This window comes from Elephas maximus, chromosome 21 (genome assembly GCF_024166365.1).
Source record: "Elephas maximus indicus isolate mEleMax1 chromosome 21, mEleMax1 primary haplotype, whole genome shotgun sequence".
Lineage (NCBI taxonomy): Eukaryota > Metazoa > Chordata > Mammalia > Proboscidea > Elephantidae > Elephas > Elephas maximus.
In genome coordinates, this window is record NC_064839.1 from 56487520 (window position 1) to 56510709 (window position 23190).

General features: G+C 47.4%; 1 protein-coding gene across 50 annotated transcripts in view; it reads left to right on the forward strand.

Annotated features, from left to right (window-relative positions):
* The window catches only part of LOC126064689 (uncharacterized), a 302693-nt gene that overhangs the window by 133635 nt on the left and 145868 nt on the right, over positions 1-23190 (forward strand). For 38 of the 50 annotated variants that reach the window (XR_007514592.1, XR_007514579.1, XR_007514578.1 and 35 more), the window contains one exon: positions 5650-5741. The exons of the other annotated variants lie outside the window; for them this stretch is intronic. Coding sequence is in view for 24 of the 38 variants with exons in the window: in XM_049863900.1 (XP_049719857.1) it covers positions 5650-5741 (92 nt within the window). In the remaining 14 variants the exon portion in view is untranslated. The remainder of the gene's footprint in view (positions 1-5649; positions 5742-23190) is intronic. 50 annotated transcript variants of the gene reach the window in all.

Consider the following 23190-nt stretch of genomic DNA (forward strand, 5'->3'; position numbering starts at 1 on the left):
GCTGAGACTTGTCCCACCCAGCCAGATGAACACCCTGCTGCTCCACTGTGCATTTAGTGTACCAAGAAGAGCCTGGACCCTGACTGGTGTGGCATTCCGAAAGCTGGCACAGATACTTAATCAAGACCGTGGAGGGATATAGGCTGGACTGTGGACTCCACACAGGCCTAGCTGCCAGGATGATCTGCCCCTAGTGCTGAGAGCAGTGGGCTTGACTAGGTTGCAGGTAGGCTGAAGGCCAAAGAGGTGGAAGCTTTGCATGTCTCTTTCTTGGGGTAGGAGGATCCACCACCTACCCAAGGTCCCCAGGGAGCCCCCAGTGTGCCTCCAATGGAATCTTCCTGGCACACTGCTGCCTCCCCAACTCGGACTTGGTGTGGGCTATGTTCTGTTGGAAGTCTGAGTATCACCTGAACTTCACCTTCACTGTGCTAGTCCTGTCAGGCTTCCTCAAAGGGGTCTACGACCCTGGTTGAGCTCCATCCCCATAGCAGGTATCCCCAAATTCACTCCCAAGGACTTCATCCCCAGCTCATTCTTTCTAGCCCTTTCATGAAGCAAAGTCCCATGTGGGGTCCAGGCTGTTAGGGTGTGGTGAGTGTGATAGCCTGGCAGGGCTCAGTGTTCCAACACTGGCCTTTCTGTCTGTCTCCCACCCATCCAGTTTCTGCTGGGATTCAGTTTCTGCTGGGATTCAGTTTCTGGCTTGGTCTTGCACACAGTGGTATCTGCTATCATAACCACCTTGACTCAGGGCAGCACAGAATCCCTCTGTACCTGCCACTGCCTTTGGAGAACTGTACCAGGCAAGACTGCATGGGTGTGGGCTTGAGGAGCTCTATGGCCTTGGCTCTGAGCCTCTCTAGTTACCGAGGCCACTGGGTGAGATTTTCGTGAGACATGTGTCACGGTGGTTCCAGCTATAATTACTATGTCGTGGACGTGCACAAATTCTGCTAGGCCTGCCCAGAGCAGTTCTCCTGGGCAAACATTGCCCTTTCTGTCCTTGACAGGGTTCGGTGGGTATTGTTCAGCTCTGGGCTTTTCTCCAGAATTCCATGTTTGGAAAGTCAGTGCACAGGTCAAGATTTGCCCCTAGCTGCAGGGGGTGAGGTTGTGTTTGGGGGTTGCCTGCAATATAATGGCCATCTGGATCATAGCCCTGAGATTAAAGCCCAAGCCAGGGTGGCCTGTTTTCCCTCTTTGCTGTCACTGTGCACTCCCTACCTCCTCAGTGCTGCCCCAAAGGGGTCTGCTCCCCAAATCCGGACTGTGTTGGCTACCATGAGAGGAGGCAACATGAAGGGTTTTTGGCTCTGGTCTGAGCCACTATGGAGTTAAACCTAAAGTGAGTGGGTTCTGTACAGAATGTCCACTTGGCCAGACTGAAGACCAGGGTTCTCAGGGATCACAGGAGACACAGTGGGGAGGCAGGAATGGGGTGGTGTTGGCCTAGGAGCATCTTCAGCTGAGACCTCCACCCCAAGCTTCCGGGGTCACTCCCCTCCACCGTCATCACTGTCTACTGTGCCCTGGCCAGGTACTAGGTGGAGGAGATGGGACCTGGAGACGGGCCCCACCCCTAGGGGTACGAAGGGAGGTATGGATGGGTTCTTCCCCTGTGTGCCCCAGCAGGTGTCTTGACTGGTATTTGCTAGAAAGTCAGCCACAGTGGTAGTAACTACCGTAGTAGTATCACTGCATTAGAGCCTCATACCAAATCTTGGGCATCCAGCCTCTGCGCCCCCATCTGGCATGGTTTCTTGGTGCTTCCCACTGGTGGAAGGAAGCGACAACCAGCAGAGGAGAAGAAGGAGAGGCGAGGGCTTGGGTTTTCTGATGCCAGTGTATGGGTGCTTGAGGGTAGTCTGGTAGAAGTCCCTGGAGTTTGAAAGGGGTGAAACCTAGAGTCCTGGGATTACCCCCACCCATCTCTGCCCAGATAGACTTCTGTATCCTTCTGGAGTGCTGGCCCTGCTGTGGAGAAGGGTTGCACAGGCCTCCATCCTGCCCTTCTGTGGCCTCTGGTCTGGGCTGTGCGTTGTGGTTCTATTGTGGATGCTGCACAGGGCAGGGCAGAGTCTGGGGGCACTGACAACTCTAAGCTGTCTGTGTTTGTTCTCAGGGCCCTCGGGAGGCTGTGCAGGCAGGGGTCCAGTGGTCCAGTGTGGGATGTACTGGGTGGGGTAGGGTTGTATGGGGGCCAGTTAGCGAGGTCTTGCCCTTCCTTGCACAGGAGCTCATGCTGGCCACCAACAGGCAGTTGGGCAGCCTCACAGCCTAAGAGGACCTGGGTCTGTTCCTGCCCTTGCTCAGGGGCAAGAGAGTCTGTGAGGTCAGGCTGGGAGCTAGTGCAGGCCAGGGAAAGAGTGGCCTGAGCCTGCCCAGCTGAAGGATGCATACTGCGGTTTCTCTGAAGGTTTACGGGTGGCACTGGGGAAGCTGCAGCCGGAGGCCTGGGTTTCTGAGCACTACTCAGTGTAGCGGAGGTGGATAGCCAGAGTCCTCTTCTGCAAAGGTGCCTCCTACGTGGACATTGGGTGAGGGTTTTTGCTGCTGACAGGCCTGTGGCTCTGCCTCCGGAGCTTTGTTATAGAGAGGGGGTCACACTTCGAATCTCCAGGAAATTTAGGAGGACAGCATGAGGTAATCAGCCAGGTCTGGAGTTGGCAGGAGCCAGGTGATTTTGAGCAAGGGCCATGCCACTGTGGTAACTACTAGTACCCCACTGCCCACAGTGACAGGGCTCAGACAATATTGCCTACCCCTAGGGGCTGGAGGCCCACAGAGGGCCTCAGAGGACTGGGCCATGTGCCCCTGGGAAGCTGAGCCACAGGTAGAGGGGGGAAGGATATCCCCAAGGAAAGAGGGTGGCGGCTTAGTGGAGGCCACCTGGGGAAATATGGGGGTACACACTCTAGGTTCATGCCTTAGAATACTTGGTCTTCTGGAATTATCCCAGTTGCCTGTGCCAGCAGCTAGGGTTTCAGGTCCCTCCCTAGCACTCTGGGTGAGCCTGCCTTAGGCCCTTCACTGTTCGCCCCTCAGTTTCCCCATCGTGAGGGATTGATGATGGAGGCACTATGGATCATGCTGGCAGAGGAGGAGGGGTTAATTTTATAAACACCTGATGCCAGCCCTGGGTCTCCCTTAGCCTTTGCCTAGTCCTACGCCATGGCCTGCACTGTCCCTTCGACCATTCTTGGGCCCTTGTGGTCATGACTGGGGTCCACACCCCAAGCACAACTATCCTTCCCTGTAGCTTTCCAGAGTCACAGAAGACAGTTTGCAACTGCCCTCCCCCACTCCTACCACAGGGTCTGGGAGGTTCTGAGGCTTGTGTGGAGAAGGCGGTTCGTGCTGTGGGTGGTACCACTGTGATCACCATAGTCGTAGTCATTTACCACAGCTCGGTGCTCTGTGGCAAGAACTGGGGCTAGAGCTGAGGCAGGGTGGCTGCATCCTCAGAGGTAGAGAGGGTTCAGGCTGGCAGCCTGAATCATTGGCCACAGCTTCAGGGCTTAGCTGGTATGCTGGGAAGGGGAGGTGTTCAGCCTGTTAGAGCTGCTGCACGTCCAAGGGTGAGGCTGACAATATGGCAGTATGGGGGGACAGGAGAATGGGGACACCAGGAATGGCGATCTGGCTGTGCTTGCTGACTTCCAGATGCTGGGGGCCTCCTGAGGGGTCATAAGAGTTTCATCTGTCCTGTGCTGCCTGCAGAGGCCTGTGACAGGCTGGGATGGATGGCAGGAGAAGGAAAGAGGGTTGGATGCCAGTCAGCAGGGCTCTGGTACTGGGCTGGGAGTTGGAGGGAAAGCCTACAGAGTGTGGTCTGGGCGTGTGTTAGAGGAATGGCATCAGGACCCACCTGAGGTCAGGTCCCACCTGACTCCTCCTGGTTCCTGGCCTAGATGGCTGAGTTGTGGCCCTGATATGTTGACCAACCCCGAGGGAGGATGGGGGACTTTTGTGGGCTATCCACTGGAAGCCAGGAGACAATGTGCATAGTATACCCACTATGAGTGAGATTAGGCTGAGTTGGGGGTTGCCTTTGGCTTGACTGTTTCATGATCCATATGGACTTCCTTGCCGGGGTCTCTGTGGTGACCTCCCAGGGATCTGGGAGTCCAGGTAACCATGTTACCACTATGGTGTTATACCTGTTATTTTGAGTCATGTGCCACATGGCTGTGGTACCCACCCCCCCAAATCCATGATGGCGTGTCCACGTTTGTCTTACTTGTCTAGTGCTGGTATTGCAGAAATACTGAGAGGGTAGCTTCAACAAACAGTAATTATTATCTCACAGTTTAGGAGGCGAGAAGTCCGAATTCAGAGCTCTAACCCTAGAGGAAGGCTTTCTCTCTCTCTCTTTCTCTGCTCTAGGGAATGGCCCTTGTCTCTTTTCAGCTGCTATTCCTGGGTTTCTTGGAAGAGTACGTGGCTTGTATCATGTTTTTGTTTGCTTGCTTAATCTGTCCTTTTATATCTCAAAAGACATTGACTCAAACCACAATCTACACTGATACTGCTAAATTAACAAAGTTATGAAAACCATTTCCAAATGGGATTATAACCAGAGTTATAGGAGTTAGGATTTACAACACATATATTTGAGGGACACAATTCAATCTATAATACTTTTCAAAATCCTGTTCATGTCTGCAGTTCCTGGTGTGAGGGGCTGGGGTGTAGGGATGGGTTTTTGTAAGGCATTTTGAGACTGTGGCCAGAATAACTATAAGCATAAGCAGAGTAATACCACAGTGGTGTATGTCTGCCCTCAAACTCCCTCTGGCAAGGTGGCAGGAAGGCAGCCCCAGAGGTAGAGACTTTCACTTGGGGCTGGGCTTCACGCCTGAGGTGTTGCTTGCTGAAACATCTGGGGGACCTCTCAGGCTGAGGTGGCAATCCTAGCAAGTACTGGAACTGGTGGCTGTCTGTCCATCATGGAACTCATCCCCCCAACCACTGCAGAGGCACCTAGGGTGGATAAGAGCACACCCCCACAGTGCATGGGTTACTTGGGGGCCTTTTATATCCTCGGGGCCAGCAGTACTTGCCCTAGGAAGGCCTGAGGGAGAAGCAGAGGCCAAGATGCGAGGTCAGGGGCTCTCCAGCCCAGGGGAAGAGACACCTAGGACTGCGAATCAGCAGTTTGTTCCTTATTCTGTAAGAGTGCGGTGTGTGTAACTTAGGGGTAGAGACCTGGGTCCTAGGAGCACCTCCAAACTGTGCTTGTGGGTCAGCAGCCACCCAGCCCTGCCCCCTTCATTCATCCAGGCTACCTTCCATGCCAATGCCCAACAAGGGGCGTCTGCTTCTACCTCTGGCTTGTTCCTTGCTGTTCCTGCTCAGAGGACTCTTTGCTCTTTTGCTGGCTTCTCCCTCAGGGAGTGAGGGGTGGATGGTGCTCAGAGACTCTGAGGTCCACAGTGGGGCCGGTGGGGAGGAAAGAAGTCACAATTTAGGATGTGGAGAAGTTCCAGAACTGCTAAGGGGTAAATTTAAAAAATACTGTTACAATTGTTCACTAAAAGTCCTGTTATAAATGCAGTCTCTGAGACTGGTGAAAATTTTAAAATATATGGAAGAGTGCAAATGAACGGGGCATGTCTCCTCTCCTTCTCCCCCCATGACTACCAGGCTGGGCTCATCCATTTGATCACAGGAAGGGTTCTGACTTATGGGGACCTTGGTGTTCTCTTGCACACACTCAGAAGGATCAAAACACCATGGTGAGTACCTTCCTGGGTTCCAGTTCCCTTGTGCAGAGCTGTTGTTATGGATTGAACTGCGTTCTTCAAAACTGTATGCGAACTTCCCTAGGCCATGGTTGCTAGTATTGTGTGATTGTCCACCATTTTGTATGTGATGTGATTTTCCTTTGTGTTCTAAACCCTACCTCTATGATGCTAATGAGGCAGGATTAGAGGCAGTGACGTTAATGAGGCAGGGCTCAATCTACAAGATTAGGTTTTATCTTGAGTCAATCTCTTTTGAAATATGAAAGGGAGAAGCAAGCCGAGAGACAGGGGGACCTCGGGCCACCCAGAATGTAGTGCCAGGAGTATAGCACATCCTTTGGACTCGGGGTCCCTGCACTGAGAAGCTCATAGGCGATTGGAAAATGGATGACAAGGACCTTTCTCCAGAGTCCACAGAGAGAGAAAACATTCCCCTGGAGGTGGTGCCCTGAATTCAGACTTTTAGCCTACTAGACTGTGAGAGAATAAGCTTCTGTTTGTTAAAGCCACCCTCTTTTGGCACTTCTATTACAGTAGCACTAGATACTTAAGACAGCTGGTCAGCAAGCCCCCAACTGCCCCCGCTCCTCCAGGAGCTGGGTCTCCTTTTATGTTGTCATCAGTGGGACACCTTGTTCCATTGTCTCCAAACTCCTGCACCTGTGGGTGGGTGGCAGGTCACATGACCTGTGCCCTGTGGGAGTTGATGGTCACCACAAGGCCAGATCCTAGGGTACTGCACCTCGAGCTTGAGGTGGGACTTTTGTGCAACAGCTGTGTCACTGTGGTAGTAGCAGTAACCCCCACTGCAATATTGTTCCAGTGACACGTCCTAGGTACCCAAGGCCTTGGGATGGGGCAGTGGCTGGCCCCTGGGGAACCTTCTCTCTGCTGGACACAGGGCTGGGACCAGACCCTGTGTCTTGCTTTAGCTGGGCTGGCCTGGGTTGGGAGAGGGTTTGGGCAGCACTTCCATTTGGGGAGGGAGGGATGAGAAGAATCCAATGGATCCCAAGTGTACCCAGTCTCCTAGGGTACAGGAGATGACCTCTGTGCCTGCAGGGGACACACGCCAGGAGAGAGGCCACCGGAGGCCAGTGTGGAGCCAGGGCTTCAGCATCGCTCTCTGTGAATGTTGCACACGTGGGTCAGGTTTGGAGGTGGGGGTGGTCCCCGATGGTGCTGCTGGTCTGGAAAGTGTGGAATTGGGGAGGCTACCTTGAGGATCCCTCTTGGTGGGCAGCTGTGGAGCACTGCCTGCCTCCAGACTGAAGAGGAGCTGGAACTAGAGGTTCCCTCAGCAGGAAGGTGTCTGTGAGACCTCAGGAGAGTGAGGCCCAGGGCACATCTGCAATTTCTCTGGGAAAACTTTCTAATCTGTTGTAGTAGAGCCACTGGCAGACTGTAAAATATTTTGAAAATTAAACCAAAAAGTGAAAGTAAAAATCAATTCATTCTTTAAATTACCTTTCCCTGATTCATCTGTTCTATTTACACTCCTGTCATCACATGACGTGGGGTCCTTTTGAGCCCTTTCATCCCTCCAGGGAGCTCCGCTCTTGCCATACGTGCTTTGTAAACTGAGAAAGTTTGCAGGACATTCCCGTTAATGGCTGCACCATGAGTTCTTTAGTCAATAGCTTGCTTCCAACTTTTTTACGATCACAAATAATTGTCTGAAGAATGTCTATTCATAAAATGTTTTCTGTCTCTTCCTAATATTTCCTATCCATTCGTGTTTCTTTTGCAATTTGTCTGTTATATCGTTTGTCCATTTAAGAGTTTTGCTATTTTTCTTCTTAGCATCTGTGAGTTCTTTGCACACTAGTGTTATAAAACATTTACATATTTGCTGAATATTTTAAGTTTATTATTTGTCTTTAAATTTTGATGCCTCCTAAGTGTACAAAACCTCTAAGTGTGTTATCTAGTTTCATGATTTAGGTTTTGGAGTGAAGCTTTGTCTGACTGGGTGGCTTTTTGGGTCTCTCTTTGGAGCCTCCGTCTTCTGTCTGGAGGGCTGGTTCAATGTCATTGTTCTCCTTCATGGCACCAGTGCTCCTGCTGGGACTTCGGTTTCTTCCAGTACACCTTCCGTTTCTATTGAGCCTACCGTGAGGTTCTCATTTCTCTAAGTGTTGGAGTGAACGATAAATAGTTCCCAATTCCTGGTTTAATCTTTGATCCATGAACTGGACGGAAATATGATTTTTAGTATTTCACTTATGGCTTTTGGTTCTTTATTCCTATGGAAATTAGCCCTCATTTCTCTTTTTGGGGACTTTGTTGGATATTGGTATCAAGGACATGGTTCATGAAAGGAAATTTCCCATGTTTTTCAGAGTTCTGAAATGTTTTCACAAAGTGGGATGACCAGTTTTGTGAAAGTCTGAAAAGCTACCCATCTGAGCCTGAAGGAGTCTATGCCATCTGAATTGTCACTATTTGATGCTAACGAATGCATCCCATGTCTGCTAAATCCTCCCCTGCCATTGAAGTGAGTTAAGGCATCCAGAATGCTCCCAGTGGAGGTGGTACATGGTGCAGATGGTCTGGGCACTTAACAAAGTGCCACGGTGAAGACAGTGGGGGCACTCTGTGAGGATACAGCCACGGGAGGCGGACATAGTGTTGGCGATGACTGTGGCACCTTTTCTTGAGGAAACCTCACTGGGATGGACTATGAAAAGGAGAGGAGAGACAAAGAGAGACAGCAATAGACATAGAGAGAGGTGAGACAGAGAGAGAGACAGAGACAGAGATACAGAGAGACAGTGAGACAGAGACCAACTGAGAGAGGCAGAGACAGAGGTGAGACAGACAGAAAGTGAGACAGAGTGAGATAAAGACAGAGAGATAGCGAGACAGAGACAGAATGAGATAGAGACAGAGACAGAGAGAATAAGAGATATTTAGACAGATATAGAGAAAGAGACAAAGAGAAGTGACAGAGATAGAGAATTGAGATCCTGTCTGTGCTCCCTGCCTGAGAGGTTATTTGCTGAAGAACCTAGGGAACCTCTCAGGGTTGTGAAGCTATACCTGACTTGGTGGGTGTCTGTCCATCTTGGAGCTCAGGACCCATGCACCACTGAAGTAACATATAGAGTAAGTGCCCATCCTCACCGTGCATGGGTTACTTGGAGGCCTTTTATATCATTGTGGTCAGCAGTACCTGCCCCAGGGAGGCTGAAAGAGATGCAGAAGCCAAAGGGGGAGATCAGGAGTTCTCCAGCCCAGGGGAGGCGGACACCTAGAACTGTGAATCAGAAGTGTGCTCCATATTCTGTGAGAGCACAAGGTGTGACTTAGGGGCAGAGACCTGGGCCCTAGGAGCTCCTCCCAGCTGTGGCTGTGGATCAGCCGGTGGCCTCTGGCCTTGCCCTCTAGGTCCTCTCAGTACGGCCTTGACTCCAATGCCCTGAGAGGTTTCGCTTGCGTCCACCTCTCCCTCATGCCTTGTTGTCCCTGCTCAGAGGACTCTTTGCTCTTTTGCTGGCTTTTTTTTTTTTTTAACTTTTATTGAGCTTCAAGTCAACTTTTACAAATCAAGTCAGTCTGTCACATATAAGGTTATATACACCTTACTCCATACTCCCACTTGCAATCCCCATAATGAGTCAGCCCTTCCAGTTTCTTCTTTCATTACAATTTTGCCAGCTTCCAACCCTCTCTACCCTCCCATCCCCCCTCCAGACAGGAGATGCCAACACAGTCTCAAGTGTCCACCTGATACAAATAGCTCACTCTTCATCAGCATCTCTCTCCTACCCACTGTCCAGTCCCTTCCATGTCTGATGAGTTGTCTTTGGTAATGGTTCCTGTCCTGGGCCAACAGAAGGTTTGGGGACCGTGACTGCTGGGAATTCTCTAGTCTCAGTCAGACAATTAAGTATGGTCTTTTTGTGAGACTTTGGGGTCTGCATCCCACTGATCTCCTGCTCCCTCGTGGGTTCTCTGTTTTGCTCCCTGTCAGGACAGTCATCGGTTGTGGCCGGGCACTGACTAGTTCTTATGGTCTCAGGATGATGCAAGTCTCTGGTTCTTGTGGCCCTTTGTGTCTCTTGGGCTCATAGTTATCGTGTGACCTTGGTGTTCTTCATTCTCCTTTGATCCAGGTGGGTTGAGACCAATTGATGCATCTTAGATGGCTGCTTGTTAGCATTTAAGACCCCAGACGCCACATTTCAAAGTGGGATGCAGAATGTTTTCATAATAGAATTATTTTGCCAATTGACTTAGAAGTCCCCTTAAACTATGGTCCCCAGACCCCCGCCCTTGCTCCGCTGACCTTTGAAGCATTCAGTTTATTCCGGAAACTTCTTTGCTTTTGGTCCAGTCCAGTTGAGCTGACCTTCCATTTATTGGGTATTGTCCTTCCCTTCACCTAATTTTTTTTTCACCTGAAGTAGTTCTTCTCTACTAACTAATCAGTAAAAAACCCTCTCCCACCCTCCCTCCCTCCCCCTCTCATAACCACAAAAGTATGTGTTCTTCTCAGTTTATACTATTTCACAAGATCTTATAATAGTGGTCTTATACAATATTTGTCCTTTTGCCTCTAATTTCGCTCAGCAAAATGCCTTCCAGGTTCCTCCATGTTGTGAAATGTTTCAGAGATTCTTCAGTGTTCTTTATCGATGCATAGTATTCCATTGTGTGAATATACCACAATTTATTTAACCATTCATCCGTTGATGGACACCTTGGTTGCTTCCAGCTTTTTGCTATTGTAAACAAAGCTGCGATAAACGTGGGTGTGCATATATCTGTTTGTGTGAAGGCTCTTATTTCTCTAGGGTGTATATCCTGAGGAGTGGGATTTCTGGATTGTATGGTAGTTCTATTTCTAACTGTTTAAGAAAACGCCAGATAGATTTCCAAAGTGGTTGTACCATTTTACATCCCCACCAGCAGTGTATAAGAGTTCCAATCTCTCCGCAGCCTCTCCAACATTTATTATTTTGTGTTTTTTGGATTAATGCCAGCCTTGTTGGAGTGAGATGGAATCTCATCGTAGTTTTAATTTGTATTTCACTAATGGCTAATGATCGAGAGCATTTTCTCATGTATCTGTTAGCTGCCTCAATATCTTCTTTAGTGAAGTGTGTGTTCATATCCTTTGCCCACTTCTTGATTGGGTTGTTTGTCTTTTTGTGGTTGAGTTTTGACAGAATCATATAGATTTTAGAGATCAGGCGCTGGTTGGAGATGTCATAGCTGAAAATTCTTTCCCAGTCTGTAGGTGGTCTTTTTACTCTTTTGGTGAAATCTTTAGATGAGCATTGGTGTTTGATTTTTAGGAGCTCCCAGTTATCTGGTTTCTCTTCGGAATTTTTGGTAATGTTTTGTATTCTGTTTATGCCTTGTATTAGGGCTCCTAAGGTTGTCCCTATTTTTTCTTCCATGATCTTTATTGTTTTAGTCTTTATGTTTAGGTCTTTGATCCACCTGGAGTTAGTTTTTGTGCATGGTGTGAGGTATGGGTCCTGTTTCATTTTTTTGCAAATGGATATCCAGTTATGCCAGCACCATTTGTTAAAAAGACTATCTTTTCCCCAATTAACTGATGCTGGGCCTTTGTCAAATATCAGCTGCTCATATGTGGATGGATTTATATCTGGGTTCTCAATTCTGTTCCATTGGTCTATGTGCCTCTTGTTGTGTCAGTACCAGGCTGTTTTGACTACTGTGGCTGTATAATAGGTTCTGAAATCAGGTAGAGTGAGGCCTCCCACTTTCTTCTTCTTTTTCAGTAATGCTTTACTTATCCGAGGCTTCTTTCTCTTCCATATGAAGTTGGTGATTTGTTTCTCCATCACATTAAAAAATGACATTGGAATTTGGATGGGAAGTGCACTGTATGTATAGATGGCTTTTGGTAGAATAGACATTTTTACTGTGTTAAGTCTTCCTATCCATGAGCAAGGTATGTTTTTCCACTTAAGCAGGTCCTTTTTAGTTTCTTGTAGTAGTACTTCGCAGTTTTCTTTGTATAGGTCTTTTACATCTTTGGTAAGATTTATTCCTAAGTATTTTATCTTCTTGGGGGCTACTGTGAATGGTATTGATTTGGTGATTTCCTCTTCGATGTTCTTTTTGTTGATGTAGAGGAATCCAAGTAATTTTTGTATGTTTATCTTATAACCTGAGACTCTGCCAAACTCTTGTATTAGTTTCAGTAGTTTTCTGGAGGATTTCTTAGGGTTTTCTGTGTATAAGATCATGTCATCTGCAAATAGAGATAATTTTAGTTCCTCCTTGCTAATCCGGATGCCCTTTATTTCTTTGTCTAGCCTAATTGCTCTGGCTAGGACCTCTAGCACAAGGCTGAATAAGAGCGGTGATAAAGGGCATCCTTGTCTGGTTCCCGTTCTTAAGGGAAATGCTTTCAGGTTCTCTCCATTTAGAGTGATGTTGGCTGTTGGCTTTGTATAAAAAAAAATAGATGCCCTTTATTATGTTGAGGAGTTTTTCTTCAATTCCTATTTTCGTGAGAGTTTTTATCATAAATGGGTGTTGGACTTTGTCAAATGCGTTTTCTGCATCAATTGATAAGATCATGTGGTTTTTGTCTTTTGTTTTCTTTATATGGTGGGTTACACTAATGGTTTTTCTAATATTAAACCAGCCTTGCATACCTGGTATAAATCCCACTTGGTTATGGTGGATTATTTTTTTGATATGTTGTTGAATTCTATTGGCTAGAATTTTGTTGAGGACTTTTGCATCTATGTTCATGAGGGATATAGGTCTGTAATTTTCTTTTTTTGTGATGTCTTTACCTGGTTTTGGTATCAGGGATATGGTGGCTTCATAGAATGAGTTAGGTAGTATTCCGTCATTTTCTATGCTTTGAAATACCTTTAGTAGTAGTGGTGTTAACTCTTTTCTGAAAGTTTGGTAGAACTCTGCAGTATAGCCATCCGGGCCAGGGGTTTTATTTGTTGGGAGTTTTTTGATTACCTTTTCAATCTCTTTTTTTGTTATGGGTCTATTTAGTTGTTCTACTTCTGATTGTGTTAGTTTAGGTAGGTAGTGTTTTTCCAGGAATTCATCCATTTCTTCTAGGTTTGCAAATTTGTTAGAGTACAATTTTTCGTAATAATCTGATATGATTCTTTTAATTTCAGTTGGGTCTGTTGTGCTGTGGCCCTTCTCGTTTCTTATTTGGGTTATTTGTTTCTTTCCTGTATTTCTTTAGTCAGTCTGGCCAATGGTTTATCAATTTTGTTAATTTTTTCAAAGAACCATCTTTTGGCTTTGTTATTTCTTTCAATTGATTTTCTGCTCTCTAATTCATTTAGTTCAGCTCTAATTTTTTTAATTTGTTTTCTTCTGGTGCCTGATGGATTCTTTTGTTGCTCACTTTCTATTTGTTCAAGTTGTAGAGACAGTTCTCTGATTTTGGCTTTCTTCTTTTTGTATGTGTGCATTTATCAATATAAATTGGCCTCTGAGCACTGCTTTTTCTGTGTCCCAGAGGTTTTGATAGGAAGTATTTTCGTTCTCATTGCATTCTATGAATTTCTTTATTCCCTCCTTAATGTCTTCTGTAACCCAGTCTTTTTTCAGCAGGGTATTGTTCAGTTTCCAAGTATTTGATTTCTTTACCCTAATTTTTCTGTTATTGATTTCCACTTTTATGGCCCTGTGGTCTGAGAAGATGCTTTGTAATATTTCTATGTTTTGGATTCTGCAAAGGTTTGTTTTATGACCTAATATGTGGTCTATTCTAGAGAATGTTCCATGTGCACTAGAAAAAAAAGTATACTTTGCAGCAGTTGGGTGGAGAGTTGTGTATAAGTCAATGAGGTGAAGTTGGCTGATTGTAGTAATTAGGTCTTCCGTGTCTCTATTGAGCTCCTTACTGAATGTCCTGTCCTTCTCCGAAAGTGGTGTGTTGAAGTCTCCTACTATAATTGTGGAGGTGTCTATATCACTTTTCATTTCTATTAAAATTTGATTTATGTATCTTGCAGCCCTGTCATTGGGTGCATAAATATTTAATATGGTTATATCTTCCTGGTCAATTGTCCCTTTTATCATTATGTAGTGTCCTTCTTTATCCTTTGTGGTGGATTTAACTTTAAAGTCTATTTTGTCAGAAATTAATATTGCTACTCCTGCTCCTTTTTGCTTAGTTTGCTTGATATATTTTTTTCCATCCTTTGAGTTTTAGTTTGTTTGTGTCTCTAAGTCTAAGGTGTGTCTCTTGTAGGCAGCATATAGATGGATCGTGTTTCTTTATCCAGTCTGAGACTCTCTGTCTCTTTATTGGTGTGTTTAGTCCATTTACATTCAGCGTAATTATAGATAAGTATGTGTTTAGTGTTGTCATTTTGATGCCTTTTTATGTGTGTTGTTGACAATTTCATTTTTCCACTTACTTTTTTGTGCTGAGATGTTTTTCTTTGTAAATTGTGTGTTCCTCATTTTCGTAGTATTTGACTTTATGTTTGCTGAGTCATTAACGTTTTTCTTGGTTTTTATTTTGAGTTATGGAGTTGTTATACCTCTTTGTGGTTACCTTAATATTTACCCCTATTTTTCTAAGTAAAAACCTAACTTGTATTGTCATATATCGCCCTGTATCTGTCTCCATATCGCAGGTCTATGCCACCTGTATTTAGTCCCTCTTTTTGCTTATTGTGATCTTTTACATATTGACTTCAGTGATTCCTTGTTTTGAGCTTTTTTTTTTTAATTAATCTTAATTTGTTTTTGTGATTTCCCTATTTGAGTTGATATCACGATGTTCTGTTTTGTGACCTCGTGTTGTGCTGGTATCTGATATTATCGGTTTTCTGACCAAACAATTTCCTTTAGTATTTCTTGTAGCTTTGGTTTGGTTTTTGCAAATTCTCTAAGCTTGTGTTTATCTGTAAATATCTTAATTTCACCTTCATATTTCAGAGAGAGTTTTGCTGGATATATGATCCTTGGCTGGCAGTTCTTCTCCTTCAGTGCTCTGTATATGTCATCCCATTGCCTTCTTGCCTACATGGTTTCTGCTGAGTAGTCTGAACTTATTCTTATTGAGTCTCCCTTGTAGGAGACCTTTCTTTTATCCCTGGCTGCTTTTAAAATTTTCTCTTTATCTTTGGTTTTGGCAAGTTTGATGATAATATGTCTTGGTGTTTTTCTTTTTGGATCAATCTTAAATGGGGTTCGATGAGCATCTTGGATAGATATCCTTTCGTCTTTCATGATGTCAGGGAAGCTTTCTGCCAACAGATCTTCAACTATTCTCTCTGTGTTTTCTGTTATCCCTCCCTATTCTGGGACTCCAATCACACACAAGTTATCCTACTTGATAGAGTGCCACATGATTCTTAGGGTTTCTTCATTTTTTTAAATTCTTTTATCTGATTTTTTTCAGCTATATTGGTGTTAATTGCCTGGTCCTCCAGATTTCCCACTCTGCATTCTAATTGCTCGAGTCTGCTCCTCTGACTTCCTATTGCGTTGTCTAATTCTGTAATTTTGTCGTTAAAGTTTTGGATTTCTGAATGCTGTCTCTTTATGGCTTCTTGCAACTTATTAATTTTTCCACTATGTTCTTGAATAATCTTTTTGAGTTCTTCAACTGCTTTATCAGTGTGTTCCTTGGCTTTTTCTGTAGCTTGCCTTATTTCATTTCTGAGGTCATCCCTGATGTCTTGAAGCATTCTGTAAATTAGTTTTTTATATTCTGTACCTGGTAATTCCAGGCTTGTATCTTCATTTGGGAAAGATTTTGATTCTTTAGTTTGGGGGGTTGTAGAAGCAGTCATGGTCTGCTTCTTTATGTGGTTTGATATCGACTGTTGTCTCCAAGCCATCACTAAGATATTGTAGTGATTTATTCTATATTTGCGCACTGAATCTTATCTTGTTTTGTTTTCTTTCAATATATGTAGATGGGCTCCTAGATTGCGCTGTCTTGATTGTTGTAGCCCTTGACTCACTTATGACCTATTACCAGCTGGTTTGGGCCGTTACCAGATATATATGCCTGAGTCCATTCACTATTCTTGAGTAGAATCTGATTTTGGGTCATCAAGTGTGTGATACACACTGTCACCTATCCACCTTGAGAAGTAGTGGTGATAGTTGTGTGCACCAGATTCTAATAGCAGCTGGGGTTCACACTCCAGGGGGGGCAGGATGCTGACAGGCTTCCCCCAAGTGTCATGAGGTAGGTGTGTCTCTATTCTTAAAGCACCTTGGTGGGTGGGCTCTGCAGCTGTACCTTAGGCCCCCAATGCAAGTACCTCTACAGATTGGTAGGTGTCACCCTCCTTAGACCCCTAAGGCAGGAGGCTAGGTGGTCTGGGGGGAGCTTCAGCCCTCAGTTCCCTGTTGTGGGTCAGTGAGGGCTCTGTTGAATATGCAGAAATATCAGACCTGGGAAACTTCTCTTTCCAGTAAATCTGCTAAAACAAATGCAGTCAGATCCCTATCAGAATTGCCTTTGTACTGTAATAGCCACCTTACTCCCTGTAGGGATGAAAGCCCAAGACTGTGGATCACATATGCTTGGCTTGAGCTGGTTCTGTGTTTTTAGTCCAATTAGGGAAGGATTTTTGGTCCCTGGGTTTTTTTGTGGTTGCTTCTCTCAGGCCAGAAGAATGGGTTAGGAAAAGACCCCCCAAAAAAAAAAAAAGGAAAAGAAAAACCCCGGAGCAGTTCTCCCTCTGGCTCAGGAAATTCCAATGTTAATGAAGCCGGCTGGGAAGGGGAGGGGAGGGTTCAGAAAAACAGGAGAGAGTAAAAAAAAAAAAAAAATTTTTTTTTTTAGCACCCTGTAATATAGACAAAGTTACTTATCTTTTACTTGGGAAGATTGTTTTATCTGAGATTCCCGAGGGGCGCGTCGTCGACTGTGTGTGCTGGGTGGGTAGAGATTGTCCCCAATGGTCAGGCCCGCATCCCGTGCTTGTGCTGTCTCAGAAGCCAGGGTCAGTTCCTCCGCTCCCAGTCCAAGGCCCTTGCAAAGTTTCCCCGGCTGGGACGCTGCACTCCGGCTCCAAAACCAGTCGCTACCTTGCGGCGACTTCTCCTCCGCCAGCAGTGTCACCTTGCAGCCCGCGTGGACCGGCTGGGCCCACTCCCGGGGTCAGTTCAGGGGGGTAGGGCTGTGCCCTGCGTTTGCGCGTCTCAGGATGCCGTGCTCAGCTCCCCTACATCCAGTCGAAAGCCCGGTGCCAAGGTTTCCTGACTGGGACGCTGGCTCCAGGCTCCGAAAACAGTCGCTGCTTCCCTGTAGTTGGTCTCTGTCACTCAGATCAACTGTTTAAATCTGTGTTTGTCGGTCAGGGTTTGTAGATTGTCATGTATGTGATCGATTCACTTGTTTTTCCGAGTCTTTGTTGCAAGAGGGATCCGAGGTAGCGTCTACCTAGTCAGCCATCTTGGCCCTCTCCCTTTTGCTGGCTTTTGGGGTAGGAGGGAGGGACAGGAGTCACAGCTCAGGACCTGGAGCGGTTCCTGCACTGCCAAGGGGAAGTTTTCAAACAATGCGTTAATATTCTTTCACTACCTATCCCATTATAAATGCAGTATCTGTGACTGGGGAAAGCTTTAAAACATGGGGAAGAGTGTTAATGGGTGGGACATGTCCCCTCTCCCTCTCCCTCCATGTCTACCAGGCTGGGTTCACCCCTGTGATCACAGTAAGGAGCCCACATTTCAACTCTCTCGGTGTGCTCTGGGCACACACTTGGAAGAATCGAAGTACCCTGGTGAATACACGCCTAGGTTCCACCTCCCTTCTGCAGATCTGGTATTTTGAATTGAATTGTGTCTCCTCAAAATGTGTCACCTTGGCTAGGCTATGGTTCCCAGGACTGCGTGATTGTCTTCCTTTTCGTCATTTGATATGATTTTCCTATGTGTTGTAAATCCTACCTCTATGATGCTAATGAGGCCAGATTAGAGGCAGTTTTGTAATGAGGCAGGACTCAATCTAGAAGTTTAGGTTATATTTTAAGTCAATCTCTTTTGAGGTATAAAAGAGAAAAGCAAGCAGAGAGACAGGGGACCCTCATGCAACCAAGAAAGAAGTGCCAAGAACAGAGCTCATCCTTTGGACCAGGGTTCCCTGTGCTGCAAAGTTCCTAGACCACAGGAGAATGGATGACAAGGACCTTCCTCCAGAACCCACAGAGAGAGAAAGCCTTCCCCTATAAGTGGCGCCCTGAATTCAGACTTCTAGCTTACTAGACTGTGAGAGAATGTTTCTGTTCCTTAGAGCCACCTACTTGTGGTATTTCTGTTATAGCAGCACTAGATGCTTCAGACAGCTGGTCAGTAGGCCTCCCACTATGGTGATCCCCCAGGAGCTGGGTCTCCTTTTCTATAGTTATCAGTAGGACATCCTTGTCCCATTGTCTCCAAATTCTGGCATTCATGGCTGGGTGGTGGGTCAGATACCTTTTGCCTTGTGGGAGTTGATGGGTACTGCCAGACTCACCACAGGGTGCTGCACCACAAGCTTTGGCTGGGACTTTTGGGTGAGTGTTGTGTCACTGTGGTAATACCTACAACCCCAACTGCTATATCCTCACAGTGACACATGCCCTCACATAATCCTCCTGCTAGCATAGCCTCATTCTCTCTTTGCACTGGGGATTCCGAGAGTTCCAGAGGTTTTGATATGGAGCTCAGGTGAGGAGGGATGTCTCTGACCAGCCCACTGGGGGCCAAGGAACAGGTATTCTCCAGGGCTGTTGCATGTGGCCTGGGTGAGTGCCGAGGGCTCCACTGTGGCCAAGGAAGAGCCCCATGGTGGTCAAATGGCTGGGTGGTGTCCTGAGCATGTGAGGTGGTTTGCCTGCTAGTGCCTTTGTACCATTGGTGCTCCTGCTCTAGGAGGGCCTTGGGGTCTGAAGCTATTTCCATCTTGTGCTCTGTGTCCCTCTTGGCTGAGTCGACCGTAAACCATTAGGGTATTATATCCTTCCTGAGTTTGGGTCTGCTGAAGGCTCTAGCTTCGGGATCAATCCTGGGATATCACTCATGCCCTGGGTGCCCAGGGCCTGGGGATGGGGCAGTGGCCTCTGCGGAACCCTCTGTCTTTCAAGGAATTGTTATATTTCATCTAAGTTGTCAAATTTGTGGGCATGGAGTTGTTCATCAAATCCCTTTGTTAGCCTTTAATGTCCATGGGATCAGTAGTGATGACTTCCTTCTCATTTTTGGTGTTAGTTATTTATATCTTCTCTACTCTTTTCGTGGTTAGCCTGGCTAGAGATTTATCAGTTTAACTGATCTCTTCAAAGAATCTGCTTTTGGTTTCATTGATTCTTTTCTATTTGTTTTCAATTTCATTGATTTCTGCTCTATTTTTATTCGTTTTCTTTGTTTGGCTTGTGTCAGAATTCATTTGTTCTTCATTTTTTGATTTTCTAAAATGGAAGCTTAGAATATTGATTTTATATCTTTCTTCTAACATATGTATTCAATGCTATAAATGTCTCTCTAAGCGCTCTTTTACTGCATCCCAACATTTTGATAAGTTGTCTTTTCATTTCCATTTAGTTCAAGGTATTTTTAAATTTCTCTTCAGACTTCTCTTCTGACCCATGTGCTACTGAGAAGTGTGTTGTTTAATTTCCAAATATTTTGATATTTTCCAGGCATCTTTTTGTTATCGATTTCTAGTTTAATTCTGTTGTGGCCCAGAATATACTTTAATGATTTTTATTCTTTTAAATGTGTTGGAGTGTGTTTTATGTGCTGATGATCCACTCCCAAGACCCCCTGAGCTTCGTTCCTGGTCTCACATTGCAGGCATGCTATGTTTGCACTGCTGTGATGGTCATCTGTACCTGGTCGTAAACCCCAGGGGTCAGGATGCTTTTGTCCTGGACTCTCAGGGCTTGATATGCACTAGGGGTGTTAGAATATTTACTGAATGAATGAAGTGTTGTGGCTTTGGGAGTGGATGAAGTAATATATTGTTGACTGGTTGGCAGGGGACGGCACAAGTTCCAGAGAAATATTCAGGGTAATTCTAACTTGAAGTTAAAAGCAGCATTTGAAGATCTCTATATACTGTGTGTAAATGGAGGTGAAGGTGTGAGGCCACAGGAAGCTGAAGTTTCTGACTGAGAGGCCTGGAAGGAAGGACAGGAAGGGAAAATTGATGCCTTAAAGCTGATTTGTGAGGCCTTGCTGGCCTAGAGCTTATCTGCTTCCTGTGTGTGGAAGGTGAGGGGCCTGGAGCCAGAAGGTGGGGCTGCCTCTCTGCCCAAGGGGCACCACAGGTCTGGCTGAGCTCAGGCCTCCCAAGGAGGGCTAGGAGGCTGGTTGCGGACATAACCCTGCAGTGGCCAAGGCCAGGGCTGACCTGGAGCCCAGAGTGTCAGGTCCCCAGACTCCTATGTCCTTTGATGAGCCGGCCCATCTGGACCCAGGAAAGGCAGCTGGGGAGTGATGCCCTGAGTACCCTTCTTGTGTGGGGCACCGACTCGTGCTATAGAAGACACACTCTGGACCACAGTGATGATATGGGAGAAACAGGTTGTTGAGCACACATGGGAGTAGCATGGGCAATGGGTTGAGCCCTGTCCCAACCAGCCAGATGAGCTCCTGCTGCTCCACTATCCTCTTGATATACCAAGAGGAGCCTGGACCCTGACTGACTGGTGTAGTGTCCAGAAAGCCAAAACAGGTACTTTGAAGGCCATGGAGGGGTACAGGAAGGACTGGGACTCCATAGAGACCTTACTGCCAGGATGATATCTCCCCTGGCTCTGAGAGCAAAAGCCTTGGCTTAGCTGCAGGTAGGTTGAAAGACAAAGAGGCAGAAGTGTTGAAGGTCTCTTCCCCTAGTCAGGGGGTAGGAGGATCTACCACCTGCCTGGGCTCCCCAGGGATGCCTCCATTTGAGTCTTCCTGGCATAATTCTACCTCTCTGGCTCTGACCCAGTGTGGGTATGTACTGTTGGAAATCCACATATGAGCTGAACTTCACCTTCAGGGTGTTGGTCCTGTCAGCTTTCCTGAACGGGGTCTATGACCCTTAGTGAGCTCTGGTCACCCAGTAAAAAAAAACCAAAAAAAAAAAAAAACGGTACCCCAAATTCACTCCTCAGAAGTTCTTCCCCAGCTCACGCTTTCTAGTCCTCATCATGAAGTAAAGCCCGTGCGGAGTCTAGGCTGTAAGCCTCGGGTTAGTGTTGAACCTGGCAGGCCTTAGTTTTCCACCACTGGCCTTTCTCCCTGACCCCTGCCTCTGCTGGCACCTGTCCATCCACTTTCTGCTAGAATCCAGTTTTTCGTTTGGCCTTTCACACAGTGGTAGCTACCACCATACCCACCTTGTCACAGAGCAGCACAAAATCCTTCTGTACCTTTTACTGCCTTTGGAGAAGGGCCCCAGGCAGAGGCTGCATGGGTGTGTGGGTGTGGGCTTGAGGCGCTCTGTGGGCTTGGCTGTGAGCCTTTCTAGTCTGGAGACCACTGGATGAGTTCTGTTTGAGATGTGTGTCACTGTGGCTCTCTGGTAAGAGTCACTGGGGATTGAAAGGGGGAAAACCCAGAGCCCTGGGGCTACCACCACCCATCTCTGCCCAGGTAGTCTTCTTCACGCCTTTGGATTGGTGACCCTGGTGTGGAGCAGGCTTGCACAGGCCTCCATACTGCCCTCTTGTGGCCTCTGGACCAGGCTGTGGGCTGTGATTCTATTGGGGGTGTTGTCCAGGGTAGGGCAGAATCAGGGGGCACTGACAGCTCTGAACTCTCAGTGTGGGGTCTCAGGGCCTTCAGGGGACTGAGCAGGCAGGGATCAAGTGGTTCAGGGTGGGAGGTGGTGAGTGGGATAGGGTTGTCTGAGCCCAGGTTGCAAGACCTCACCCTTCCCTGCACAGGAATTTATGCTCGCCACCACCAGGCAGTGGGCAGCCTCACAGCTTCAGAGGCCCTGGGTCTGTTCCTGCCCTTGGGAAGGGGCAAGAGAGTCTGTGAGGACATGCTAGGAGCCAGTGCAGGCCAGGGGAAAGGTTGCCTGAGACTGCCCAGCAGAGGGAAGCTTTGTGTGGTTTCCCTGAACGGTTAGGGGTGCTGCTGGGGAGGCTGGGGCCTGGGGGCCTGGGGATCTGAGCACCACTAAGCTCAGCCGGTAGTGGATAGTCAGAGTCCTCTTCTGCACAGGTGCCTCCTAGGTGGGTAGTGCGTAAGGGTCTTTGCTGTTGACAGGCATGTGGCTGTGTATCTTGAGACTTGTTATGGAGAGGGGATCACACTTCCAACTACTGGAACATTTGGGAGGACAGCATGAGGTGACCAGGCCTAGCTGCCAATATGGCTGGCAGGAGCCAGGCGATTTTGAGCAGGGGCCATGGCACTGTGGTAACTACTAATACTCCACCACCCACAGTGACAGGGACCCAGACAATATTTCCTGCCCTTGTAGTGGCTGGAGGACCACAGAGGGCCTCAGAGGGCTGGGCCTGGTGCCCCCGGGAGGCTAATCTGCCAGTACAGTGGGGGAAGTATATCCCCAGGGAGAGAGAATGGTGGCTTAGTGGAGGCCCCCTGGGAAAACATGGAGGCACAATCACCAGGATCATGGATCAGAGTCCTTGGTCTCCAGGAATTGCCCCAGTAGCCTAAGCCAGCAGCGAGGGCTCTCAGCTCGCCCCTAGCAGTCTGGGGCAGCCTGCCCCAAATCATTCACAGCTCATGCCTCAGTTTCTGCCTGGTGAGGGAATGATGATGCAGGCCCTACGGTCAGACAGACAGAGGATCAGGGCATAATTGTGTACATGCCTGACACCAGCCCTGGGCCTGCCTCTGCCTTTGCCTAGTCCCAGGCCAGGCTCTGCACTGCCCCTTTGACGAACCTTGGGCTCATGTGGTTGTCACTGTGGTCCCTACCCCAAGCACAACTATTCTCTCCTTCAGGTGGCCAGACTCACAGAAGCGCACCCTCCAACTGCCCTCCCCCTGCCTCATGTTTCAGGGTCTGGGAGGCACTGGGGCTTGGGTGAAGCAGGTTGTTGCTGCTCTGGGTGTTGCGACTGTGATCACCATAGTCGTAGTCATCTATTACAGCTTGACACTCTGTGACAAGAACTGGGTCTGGAGCCAGGGCTGGCTTGCCATGTGCCAGAAGCAGAGAGGGTCCAGGAGGCCAGCGTTATTCTGTGGTCACAGCTGCAGGGCTAGCTGGTGGACTGCGGTAGTAGGGAATCCAAATGTGCTCCCTCTGTCTAAAATGGGGGGAGGGACATTGAGGAGTGGTGCATTTGAGGTGCCCATCCATGGCCCCGATATGTTGACTAACCCTGAGTGAGGAGGGGAGACTTTTGAGGGTTGTCCAAATGAAGCCAGCAGACAATGGTCATGGTTGGGATGGGGTTCAAGAGGAGAGTACCCACTAAGACCTAGATTAGGCTGAGTTTGGGGCTTGGCTTTGGCCTCTCTGTCGAGGTCTCCATGGTGACTGCCC